General features: G+C 31.9%; 1 protein-coding gene across 1 annotated transcript; it reads right to left on the reverse strand.

Annotated features, from left to right (window-relative positions):
- Positions 1–1261: 1261 nt before the first annotated feature.
- On the reverse strand, positions 1262–4102 carry LOC112716526 (polygalacturonase QRT3). The gene is made up of 3 exons (XM_025768447.2): positions 3754–4102; positions 3330–3563; positions 1262–2638 (listed from the first exon to the last, which is right to left on the reverse strand). The coding sequence occupies exons 1-3, from the start codon at positions 3994–3996 to the stop codon at positions 1616–1618; spliced, it is 1500 nt and encodes a 499-aa protein (XP_025624232.1). The 5' UTR covers positions 3997–4102; the 3' UTR covers positions 1262–1615.
- Between the last annotated feature and the right edge of the window lie 8198 nt (positions 4103–12300).

A 12300-nucleotide genomic window follows, 5' to 3' on the forward strand; every position in this document is an offset into this window, starting at 1 on the left:
TTTAACTTAACAAACTAAAGTCAAAGATTAATCTGATGTGAATTTTTACTTCGTTTAAAAATTACTATAGTTGATTACTGGTATGAATGTTGATGAAGCGCTTTCTCTCTTGCGATCTAAGCAATCGTTTGCAAATAATGCACAAGATCCAAATTTAGTTCCTCGGCATTCTCCTCCATCGACTCATATACCAAATCATGATTAGGTATATGTGTGCTAAATTGTTGTACTACTTGAGTATACATGTTATTGTATAGCTGATGTTTTGACTATAATTTTTTTGTTCATTTAAATTTGACTGCAGCTTTCTTATTGTTGGATGAAGTTTTCTAAAGACATAAAGACAATTCTTGGCATAATGGTGAAGCACAAAGTTCTTTTGATTTTAAGTGGACAACTTAGTTTCTTTTTTGTTTAAGTTCATTAGGAGAAAAACATGTATTTTATTTACTTAGGTTTATTATTTATTTGACTTGGTAACTTATTAGCAAGTATATATGTTAATTGGTACTTGGAAGACTTTTCTATATATATATATGCAATATATATTATTAGCTTATTCAAATGCGGGTGTTATATATTCTTCAAATGTCATATAAATATAACAAAGGTAAAAAATATTATTTTAGATATTAAAAAAGAGAATCTAAGAAAAATTCAATAAGGTGTTGCTTTAGGTATTAAAAAAAGACAACTGCAAATAAACTTACATAAGTGTTGCATTAGGTCTATAAAAAATACAACTTAAAAAAACCTAGACAAGTGTTGCTTTAGGTATATGAAAAGGCAACTTAAAAAATTCAGGACAAGTGTTGTTTTAGGTATATAAAAAAGCAACTTAAAAAACTCTGGACAAGTGTTGTTTTATGTATTAGAAAATACAACTCGTAAAAAGTGTTGCCATAGCGTCTCGTATAAAGTGTTGTGTTTGGGTGCTCTAAGACAACCCTTTTGCGGAATTGCTTTATTTGTAGAAAAGGCAATATTTTTTGAAAGTTGCTAGAAAAAGGTTCTCTTTAATATACAAAAGCGTTGCCTTAGACCAAAGGTAACGGCCGTATAACCAACCCCCTGCTTTTTGTCAGAAAGTGTTACTTTTTATCAAAGGCAACACTTTCTCTTATTATAAGCAACATTTTTAAAAGGTTGTCTCAGCCAGAATTTGTTGTAGTGCTGTATGGAAAAATTTATGGACTAGCAACTTTATTAAATTCTAGCCAGCATGTAACCAGTAAAAAAAAAAATAAGTAATTTCACACTATTAGATGAAATCTCACATCATTAAAAATATTATTGATGGCTACTTAATGACTACAAATTACATTACGAAAAATGCTAGGTAAACAATGACTATCTTGAAAAATATGAACAACCACCAATCAAATAAAAATACACTACACCCTAATTTAACCTACTAATTAAATTTAAGATTAATTTACTCTTTTAACCCTATTAATTCACATTGTTCACACATTATTTAAAAATATTGTTAATTATCTATACTTTTCCATCACGGAAATTGCTAATCCCCTAACACTCCTCTTACTATATATACAAAGTATAATTTAAATTCCAACATTTGCTTAAGCGAAAGAGTGAGCCTCAATTGAATTGTTCATGTTGCAACACCTTGATCCACCGTGACAAAAACACTGCCAGTTACTACCTCACTTGTTTCAATCACAACACAATTCTCAGACACATTCCTCAGAGCATGATTCGGGAACGTGTTCCCCGCAGCGCTTAGCGAGTACTGAACATGATTAATTCGGTTACGAAAAAGAAGAATATCGTTAAAATCAGCTTTCCATAATGTTCCATTCCCATGCACAGAAATCTTCGCAGCCGTCGCCTTCAAATTCATACCATCAACAATATTTCCATCAACTAAAACCTGTTCGATTTTATCGAAACGACAATTCGATTCGTCCAGCTTCACGATTTCTACGCCGCTATTCGATCCGGAGAACATGTTATCAACAATTGTAACACCATTGGCAACGCCTTTGATAGATTTCAACACAACATTTGCATCTCCAAGGAAGAAGCTACTAGAAATCAGAATTTGGACAGGGTCTTCAGCAACAATGTTAGTGTAATCCATGTAAGAATTCACAATCCTAGTTTGTGTTAAACCCGGTAGCTTCAAATAAATCCCCGTGCCGCCAAAACCCGCCGCCTTATTGTAACAATGCACGCCGGAAAAAGTGTTGGCTTGACCGGTTACCATTATTCCAATCTCGGCAGAGAAAATTACGACGTCCGTGACGGCGTTGTCGTTCCCATGAAGGCTTATTCCGGTGCCGGAGAAATGGCGTTCGTCTTTGTTGCCGCCGGCGGTGACGTGCTGGCCAAGGAATGAGTTTGTTATGTAGGTTTCGTGGCCGCCTTGGACTAAAATTCCGGTGGTCGTGAAATGTGTTATGTAACAATTTTCAATGTTGATTCTGAGTGAGTTAATTACGGAAATGCCCCCTCCTCTGAAGTTTGAGTCCAACAAGAGGTTCTTGAATGTTATGAACTCATAGTTGTAGGATGATGAAGTTGAACTTTTCTTGGTTTCACTTGAAGTTGACAGATCTATGAGGTGTCCGTTATTTGGAAAAGTGTTTGAGGCTCTTATGGTTCCTCCATGTATCTGTTTCCAACACAAGAATTAAAATTAAAGTTAATCATTGAATTTCAGCTCTTTTTGCGACCTAATTATAATGACTTAACTTACAAAGGAGGGAAAAATACAAATAATTTTCCCTTGATTTTCGTAAAATTAGGGTGGCATGTTCTTTGAAAGTATTTTCTTGAAATTTTTGTCCATTAAATGTATCATATGTTGCTTTAATTCATAAAGTATTTTCTTTGAGTGAGTTCATGAGTTGATTTACTTCCAACCGTAAATTTAAAATGTAAATATCTTAAAATTTTTCCTTTTTGTATTAGCTCTTTGTTAGACCAACTGTTTCACCATTACGATTAGATGAAAACTCAGGTGAAGTCAACTTTACGTGAAGTTGATATTTGAGAGTCGTTAAATAAAAATTTAGTCAAATCAGTCAAATTATCTAACGGCTGTTAGGTATCAACTTCACGTGAAGTAGACTGCATCTGAGTTTCCATCTTAGGATTAAAAAAAGAGTAAACTATTGGTTTGTCTAAACTCTAAAGTGGTGCCACGTATCAAAAAAAAGGTTCTATTTCGTGGAGGGAAGATATTTTTGATGCCGTTGATCAATGGACTATAAATTCAATTGAAGTTGTTGTGTTTTCTATTCAAAGAAAAGAAAATGTTGCATCTTGTTGAATGAATGAAGAAATTAAAACATTAAGCGTACCATAAGGTTTCCAACCCCCACTGGCATCTTCAATGGTTTGCTAATAATGTAATTTCCACCCTGAAGATCAATCTGGGCACCACCAAGGTCTTTTATGCCCTTCATCAAGGACCATTCACTTGGAACTTTGGTTGCATCTCCAATGGCTTCAAGAATAGCTTCAGTACTGTCAGAATTTCCTGTTGGATCAGCACCATATGATGTCACAAGGTACACATGTGGTTTCTTCTGATCCTACACTAACACCAAATTAAACCATCAAATAATATTTAGATACTACTAAATGTGACATTAACTTTCCTTAAACATAATAAATTAATAAAAGTAGTGTAATTTGTCATAAAGTAACTTAGGCTTTAAATGGCTTACATTGCGGCAGAGAAATTGAAGAGATTTGAAAGTGTTATGATTAATTGTGACTTACTTGTAATGGAAGAGGAGAAGGAGAAGGTGAGAAGGAAGATGGTGGTGAAGCAATTGAGTCATGGTTAGTAAGAGAGGCCTTAAATGCCTTCATTCTAACCATAGCTTCATGATGATTGCCATGAGAAATAATATTAGTCCTTGTTCTTGGAATATGCAAGTTCTCACCATAAGAAGTATGATGAGTTAGAAAGAAACAAGACAAATTCAGAAGCAAGAACCACATTGGAGCTATTCTTGCCATTTTACCTTTCCCTTTGGTGATAATCTGTTTAAGCAAAAATCAGGTTAGGGAAAAGTAGTTGGGGAAAGGACTCTTTCTTTGTGTGCTGCTATAAATAAGGAAGGAATTGAAGAAACATTTAAGATTTCATAAATATGCAATATTAGGATATATATCAATATTTTAATTTTTTTTTTGTTTTTTAAGGTATCTTTAATTCTGCATATCAAAGATTAATTTATTATGGATTTAAACTTCATTTAAGAGTTTGTCGCTGACTAATAAGTTGTTCAATGCATAAAGTGAAATTTAAATCCCGATACTTATTTAAGCATACTAGAAAACTAACTACTAAACCAATCTAAATTGGTTTAAATATTTTTAGACTAATAATAAAATTTTAGCCATTAAATCGACCACCTATAACATATACATTAAAATATAAAATAAATATTAAAAGTGTATGAAATAAAATATGTATTTATATAAAAAAAATACACGGTCATTATTTTTAGTATATATATAATATTTTTAAAATGTTTTATATTACTCCTTTTTTATTTTTTGGCTTTTAAGGTATGTTTGTCTTATGTTTTTTATTTTTATTTTTTGTTTTATAATAATTGAAAAAAAAAGTTGTTTTACAAAAGATACTAAAAATAAAAATAGAAAAAATATAAATTAAAGAGACTTGGGTGTCTCTCGTGATCTCGTCTTTATTCCTAATATCATTCTAAAATCTAAACGAAATCAAACTTGACATTTTAATTAGTGATTTTTTTAAAAAAATAAATATAAATTCTCTTTGAAACTATAGCGTGTCTCTCTCATATAATTGTTACTTATTTAACACTAAAAACACATTATTTGGACTATGATTTTAGAGATGGTTGAAAATTTCAGTCTTTACCTGTATTTAAATAATGGGGAAAAAAGAGAGTTAGATAAAAGGGAGAAAATAGTTCACCCGACCTAAGAGAAATGTCAGAGGTGAACAACAAATACTTTTTGACATGGTATAGAAGCTTTCTTGTGAAGTGAAAAGGTACTTTAGGCGATGTAGAATTATATCTTGGAATTATAGAGTAAAAGGGGGTCCACAATTAATGTCTTATAGTCTTATACTCAACCAGTTTGGTTGCTTTAATCAAAGATGAATTCGGAAACTATTCGTTAGATGGAGAGACAGAACTATAGAAGCTAAGGGCCATGATGAAATTATATATATCTTAGAGATGAAGTGAATGAAGATATATATCAAAGTCAAGTGGGGACCTATTAGGATTGCAAACAAGGGGAAAATTCCCATGATGATAAAGGATAATGCTATGTCAAACTTACTTTACCACCTATAACTTAATTTTAGTGTGATTCTTATTTTAATATTTAAATCAAATTCCATTTTTATAATATATCTATAAATATTTTATTTTTACATATGCAAAATATAATATTTTTAACTAATATTAAAATGTATTTAGTAAATTCATGGCACAAAATGGTAGATGTGGTTGGTAATATTTGGTAACTGTTCCATTCTTTGATGTGGTTTAGCTGTTTGGGTAAGTAGGCGGTCTTGTATATAATAAACAACTTCTTTAATTTTTTTGAATAATTAGTATGTGAAAACATGTATTTTAAATTAATTAAATAATAATAATTTTTAAAAATATTTTGAATATATATTCAAGCCAGCAGATTGCACACCAAGTTAAAAGTTTGTCCCATATATCATATATGAGATCACCCTCATTAATAATTTTTTATTGAAGTAATGATGGTATAACATTGAGACATTAGTGACAACATTAAGTACACTTATTCTAAACATTCGGGAATCGGGATAAAAATGATCCTTTTGTCTGAATAGTAGTTCTGAAGGTCTTTGTGTCATGGTTGACTTAGAAACTAGAAGAATTCATATATGTTTTGTTGTACAAAATATTTTCACTTAACCGCGCAATCTACGGAAGTTTGGTCAATATGTGCAAATTACACGAGGCAACTGCAAATTAAACAAGACTACTCCACACTTTGCACTTCACACGATTCTGCTCTAATCTAACTCTTCAATTTCAAAATTGACCTAGCTAGCCATAATTCCAGATGCAGTGATATACAAAACATGAACCATTAATGTTATTATTGCTGAATTAATTAAGGTAAAAGGTTCATGCGGTAGTAATAAGACATAAGTCTGCGTTATAACTTAATACGATAAATATTTTTTCAATTCCGCTAAAAAATTAACAAAGAGTCTAACCAATAATAAACCAACAAATAATTTTAAATTGTATTTTATATTAATTAATTATAATTAATTAGTAATTATTTAAATTTTATTTTTTATAAGATACAAAATTAATAATATATTAATTATCTCTTCTTAGGTCTAATTTAAATAAACAGCTTAATTAAACTTCTTTTAAAAAAATAGTTTAAACAATAAATGACTATATTAAAAATAGTTTATAAATAAATTATTTTGTATTTAGATTTTTAGTTCTGTTACCTAGATTATTTCTTTATCAATAATAGGTTTACCATTGTAATTATTTTTTAGTGAGAGTACATAAAAAAAAAAGTACATAGTATATAAGGTGTAATAACTCAACAAATATTTTCTAAGGGGGATTTTTCATTCTCTCCAATAATGAGAAGAACCTATCTCTCTCCCTCTCTTAATCCCTTCTGATTCATCAAACCATCAACATCACAGCTTGAACAGCTTAGGGCATGAGATTTTCTTCATGGTGCGGTGAGCGTGGAGAGCAACCAAGCTGTGAATCAAAAAAAAAAAAAAGAAAAAGTTGTGAATTGAGATCAATCCAATTTTGCCATTCTCTTTCTATCCCTAATTTTTCTTTCGACATTTTCTTTCCCCCATTCTTACCTCTTCCTTCAAACTCATCCAATAGAGTTTGATGAGAGGCTATTTCGCAAGATTCTTTCTTGGTGAACATAGCTGTTCCGATCAACGAGTTGGAAGGAAGAAGATCTGAATCCCTATTACTCTGTGATTCATTGATTTCTCAAAATGGCAAACATGGCAAACAGATCCTCCCATTGCAGAGGTCGTGGAGCTACATTGGCTTGCTCTCATTGCAACAAGCAAGGCCACACAGAAGATGTATGCTATAAGAAGCATGGGTACTCCTCCCACTTCTACCAATGGCAGCAACATAACACCACCATCAATCACGTGATCACTGAGGGGCATGATGATATACTCAGTGACAAACAATTCCAGCTCAATTGTCTCCAAGAGAACATTGGAATATCAAGATCTGGATTCACTCCAGAGCAAAGATTTGCCTTGTTAGAGTTGATCAAAGACAAAAGTGTGCAGCAACAACCTCATAATGCAAATCAAATTTTGACTAATTCCATTCACACTTCCACTCCAGGTAAAACCATTGCATTACATTTTAATGCGAGAATTATGAGCATTATCACTCCAAAATCTGCACTATGGATCATTGATTCCGGTGCAACAGATCATGTGACTTTTGACTTAAAAGATTTTGCAAGTTTTCAAAATATTGATCCAATCAATGTGATATTGCCAAATGGAACCAAAACTGTTAGCACCATCATTGGCACAATCACATTCTCTAAAATTTTTTTCTCAAAAATGTTTTATACATTCCTTCTTTTGATTTTAAATTGATATCTGTGTCAAAGTTAACCTCAAACTTACATTGTCAATTGTTAATCAATGATAAGTGTTGTGAGATACAAGATAGATCCACATCAAAAATGATTGGCATTGCTGAGTGTATAGAAGGGTTATATACAATGAGTAGAGAACCAGAATTATCTCATTTTCCCCCTCTTCCAACAAAGCAAGCTTCATTGGCGGTAACTACTACTACTACTCATCCCACCACACCTTCACACAGTGAGCACAACAACATTTGGCATCTTAGATTAGGACACATACCCATGCATAAATTGATTTTTCTGAAGAAGTATTATCCTTTTATAGATAGTATTGCTTCAAATTTTCCTTGTGATTCATGTCATTTTGCAAAACAAAAGAAATTATCTTTTAATCTTAGTACAACTAAAATAAAAGATTGTTTTGATTTAGTTCATATGGATATCTGGGGTCCTATTTCTGTCCCTTCCAATGAAGGACATAGGTATTTTTTGACTGTGGTGGATGGTAAGAGCAAATTCACTTGGATTTTTTTTATGAAAACCAAATCTGAAGCATCACAATTGGTTATTAATTTTGTGAATTTTGTCAGAGTACATTTTGAAAAACAAGTTAAGTGTATAAGGACCGACAATGGGCCAGAATTCACTCTAAAATCCTTTTTTGCATCAACTGGAATTTTACACCAAACTTCTTGTGTAGAAACACCAGAGCAAAACGGGATTGTAGAGAGAAAACACCAGCATATTTTAGGTGTTGCTAGAGCACTGCTATTTCAATCAGGAATTCCACATTGTTTTTGGCAATACGCAGTTGCTCACGCCATTCACCTAATTAATAGGCTGCCCAGCACTAACCTGAATAATGCTAGTCCTTATAAGCTTTTGTATGGCAACTTACCTGACCTTTCATATTTAAGAGTATTTGGTTCTCTTGCATATGCCTCCACATTAACAAATTCAAGAACAAAATTAGACCCAAGAGCCAGAAAAACAGCTTTTCTTGGTTTTAAATTAGGAACAAAGGGTTTTCGACTTATTGATTTAAAATCAAAGGAAATTTTCATATCCAAAAATGTAATTTTTTATGAAACTCATTTTCCATTTTTACATTCCACTAGCACTGACATTTCTGAAGTGCCCATTCGTACTCCACAATGCATTGATCTTTTTCAATATGATACACCATCCACACATCATTTGCAATCACCCACACATACCACACTCATAGATTCAAATGAACATTTCTCAAGTTCAATGCACTCACCAATTTCCTCACACACCATTGCAACCATTACCACACTACACACTGATAATGCACCTGCATCACAACACTCTGACATCACACATGACTGCATTACTAGAAAATCTGAAAGAGTCAAGAAACCGCCTGCTTATTTGAAGGACTATCATTGTTTGACAACCCACACAACTCACTCTAGCAATGTTTCCAACTCTAACTCTTTATATCCTATCTCACAACACTTGTCATATGATAAACTAACCCCGAAATATAAGTCACTTTCTCTAGCCATCACCTCAAATCAAGAACCTAGCACTTATGAGGAAGCGGCTGCACATGAATGTTGGAGAAAGGCAATACAAGATGAATTGACAGCTCTAGATCAGAACAGAACTTGGTGTCTCACTGAACTCCCAAAAGACAAGAAGGCTGTGGGTTGCAAATGGGTTTTTTCGGGTAAAATTCAATCCCGATGGCACCATAGAAAGGCACAAAGCGAGGCTAGTTGCAAAAGGATTCACTCAAGTGCAAGGAGTAGATTATGGTGATACTTTTAGTCCAGTTGTCAAAATGACTACCCTACGAGTAATGTTAGCATTAGCAGCTTTATCAATAATAGGTTTACCATTGTAATTATTTTTTAGTGAGAGTACATAAAAAAAAAGGTACATAGTATATAAGGTGTAATAACTCAACAAATATTTTCTAAGGGGGATTTTTCATTCTCTCCAATAATGAGAAGAACCTATCTCTCTCCCTCTCTTAATCCCTTCTGATTCATCAAACCATCAACATCACAGCTTGAACAGCTTAGGGCATGAGATTTTCTTCAAGTTCTAAAAGTGTTTATTTTAAAAGAAATGTGATAAAAAGTTTTTTATTATGAGAGAATTTTTTTTTTTAACTTCTCTATAAACTCCTAAATAGCTTATTAGAAAGTTGCAATTTGATTTTTAAAATTGTACCAGACATTAATATTACTACTTTTCATAAGTTAAAAATTCAAAAAAAGTTACTTTTAAAACTTTCCAGATGACCCCTTACTCTAATTCAATTTTTACCATTTATTACGCAAACCTAATTCCTCTTTCCAAAAAAACTTCAAAACTCCAAAAAAAAAAGCAAAACATAAGATAAATAATCATCCAGATCCTAAAAAAAACATAGAAAACATAAGAAAAAGAATTATTTAAAATTAATAAAAAAATTATCTGGAATTTAGGATTTTTTTTCATATTAAATAGATGTTTTTTTTATATATTTTTGCAATTGTTTAAGAACAGTCCGAACTCCACCACTCTTTTTTTCTTGAACAACTCTTGAAGCTGAACCAGATTGTACTTCCAGCAGAACTACACCACCTCCATTGGTATCGCAAGGTCGCTACCGCCGAACCCTGACACAAGCTTCGTTTCGTCGATCACCACAACGAACTTGTCGGAGGCGACCTCCACCATCTTCTCGCGGAGAAGAGCGCCGCTGCGGCCTTTTACAAAGTTGAGGTCGGGTCCACCTTTTACAAGGGCGGCGGAAAGGATCTGGCGGTGAGGGAGAGAGGTCTGTGTGTGTTATTATGGGGGTGCGTAGATTAATATAAAAGAGAAGGGAAAAATTTTTATAATTATTAATTAGGTATGTTTAATCAGTTTCTAATTATTTAAATTTTGAATTTAAAAAATTTAAAATTAATTATTAATAATTATAATTAAAAATAGAGACTAATTAAAATATTTGAAATTATTAAAATATTTTTATTAATTAAAAAAAATAAAAAAACTCTAAATCTAGCCATCCCTTCCCCTTCCCCTTTCCTCTCTTCCGTCATTATTCATGAGTTTCGCTGTTTCTCTTTGTTGATGACAAAAAATTCACTGTTCTTCTTTATTTTACTTCTGTTTTATTGTTCCTTTTTATTGTGTCATTGACTACTAATGTTAAGTTGTGTTAGATTTGCTTTTATTTGTTGTTGTATCGATTACCAAAGAGGAGGACAGTAGCGTCTGAAAAATATGGAGACGGCAATACTTAGAGGAGAAAGAAGATTGTAGTTATGGGAGGATAGAATTAAAATTTAAAAGGTTGAACGAGGATATTTATTAAAAAAAATTATTATTAAGTTTTACTCTATATTTTTTTAATTTTTAGTTTTATGTATTCTATTTTCTAAAAGTATTGAAAAAATTAAAATTTTAAGAATAGAAATTAAAATTTTATTTTCAATCTCTAATCACCAAATACAATATTAAATCACAATCTTTTGATCTCAATTTCAATACCTTTCCCCTAAACGCTACCTTAAAGTAGTACTAATTCAATTGAAATAATACACTTCATTAATGCTAAAATATGAAAGTAAGGAAATACATGATAAGACTGCACATGGATCGGATAATATCCGCGGTAATTATCCGCATCCGATCCGAATTTTGTAGATATTATCCGATTTGTAGAGCTATCGGATTGGATCGGATTGGATCCGCACTATGATCGGATTGCGGATTCGGCTGTGATATCCGCGGATTCGATCCGCAAATCTGCATATCCGCACATCACATATAAATAGCATAGTTTAATAAAGTAATGTGATATGAATTTTAGTGTGTTATTTTATGAATTTTATGATATTTTGTTTTTAATTTTTTATGTTGTACTTCAACTTAGAATAATTAAACTTAAATTTTGTGTTATTATTTTGTTTTTGTTATTTAAGAAAACTATTATTGATAATATTTTAGGAGTAAATAGGCTTAAACAGATAAAAAATAAATTTTTTGGATTTTTTTTGTAAAAACAGTCAAACAAAATCTTAAAATAGTTTTTTTTTTAATTTTGCGGATATACTCGATATCCGATCCGATCTGATCCGCATGTATGCGGATCAGATCTGGCCTAAAAAATACGGATATCGCATCCGATTCGATTCAATAATTGCAGTGTGGATCGAATAAAATTTTAGGCTATATCTGATCGATCCGATCCGTGTGCAGTCCTAATAAATGAAGTGCTACTCAATTTAGGCAAAGTCAGTCAGTAAGATGTGTAGTTACGGTTTTATGATTGGGCTTCCTTTTCCATTAATGTTGCTATTTTATAATTGGGCATTCTACTTTTGTTGCTTCATCTATATTCTGCGTGGACCATTGATTGAGCCCATTAAAATAAAAGAATTGTGCATATGTGCTGCATTATTATGATCCACAAACCATAACCCAATTTGGAAGAAAGTGCATTTAATCAAATTTGTTGTGATTATATTTTAATACCAAAAACATTTTGTTATGATTATACAATGCATACATGTACACACTTGACACAAGATACAAACACTTTTAGTAACCCTAAATATTCAATTACCAACTATCGCTTATATTGATAATTAAGATTGGTTAGAAAATATCCTGATTGTATTAAAGAAGATAAAA

This window comes from Arachis hypogaea, chromosome 10 (genome assembly GCF_003086295.3).
Source record: "Arachis hypogaea cultivar Tifrunner chromosome 10, arahy.Tifrunner.gnm2.J5K5, whole genome shotgun sequence".
NCBI lineage: Eukaryota > Viridiplantae > Streptophyta > Magnoliopsida > Fabales > Fabaceae > Arachis > Arachis hypogaea.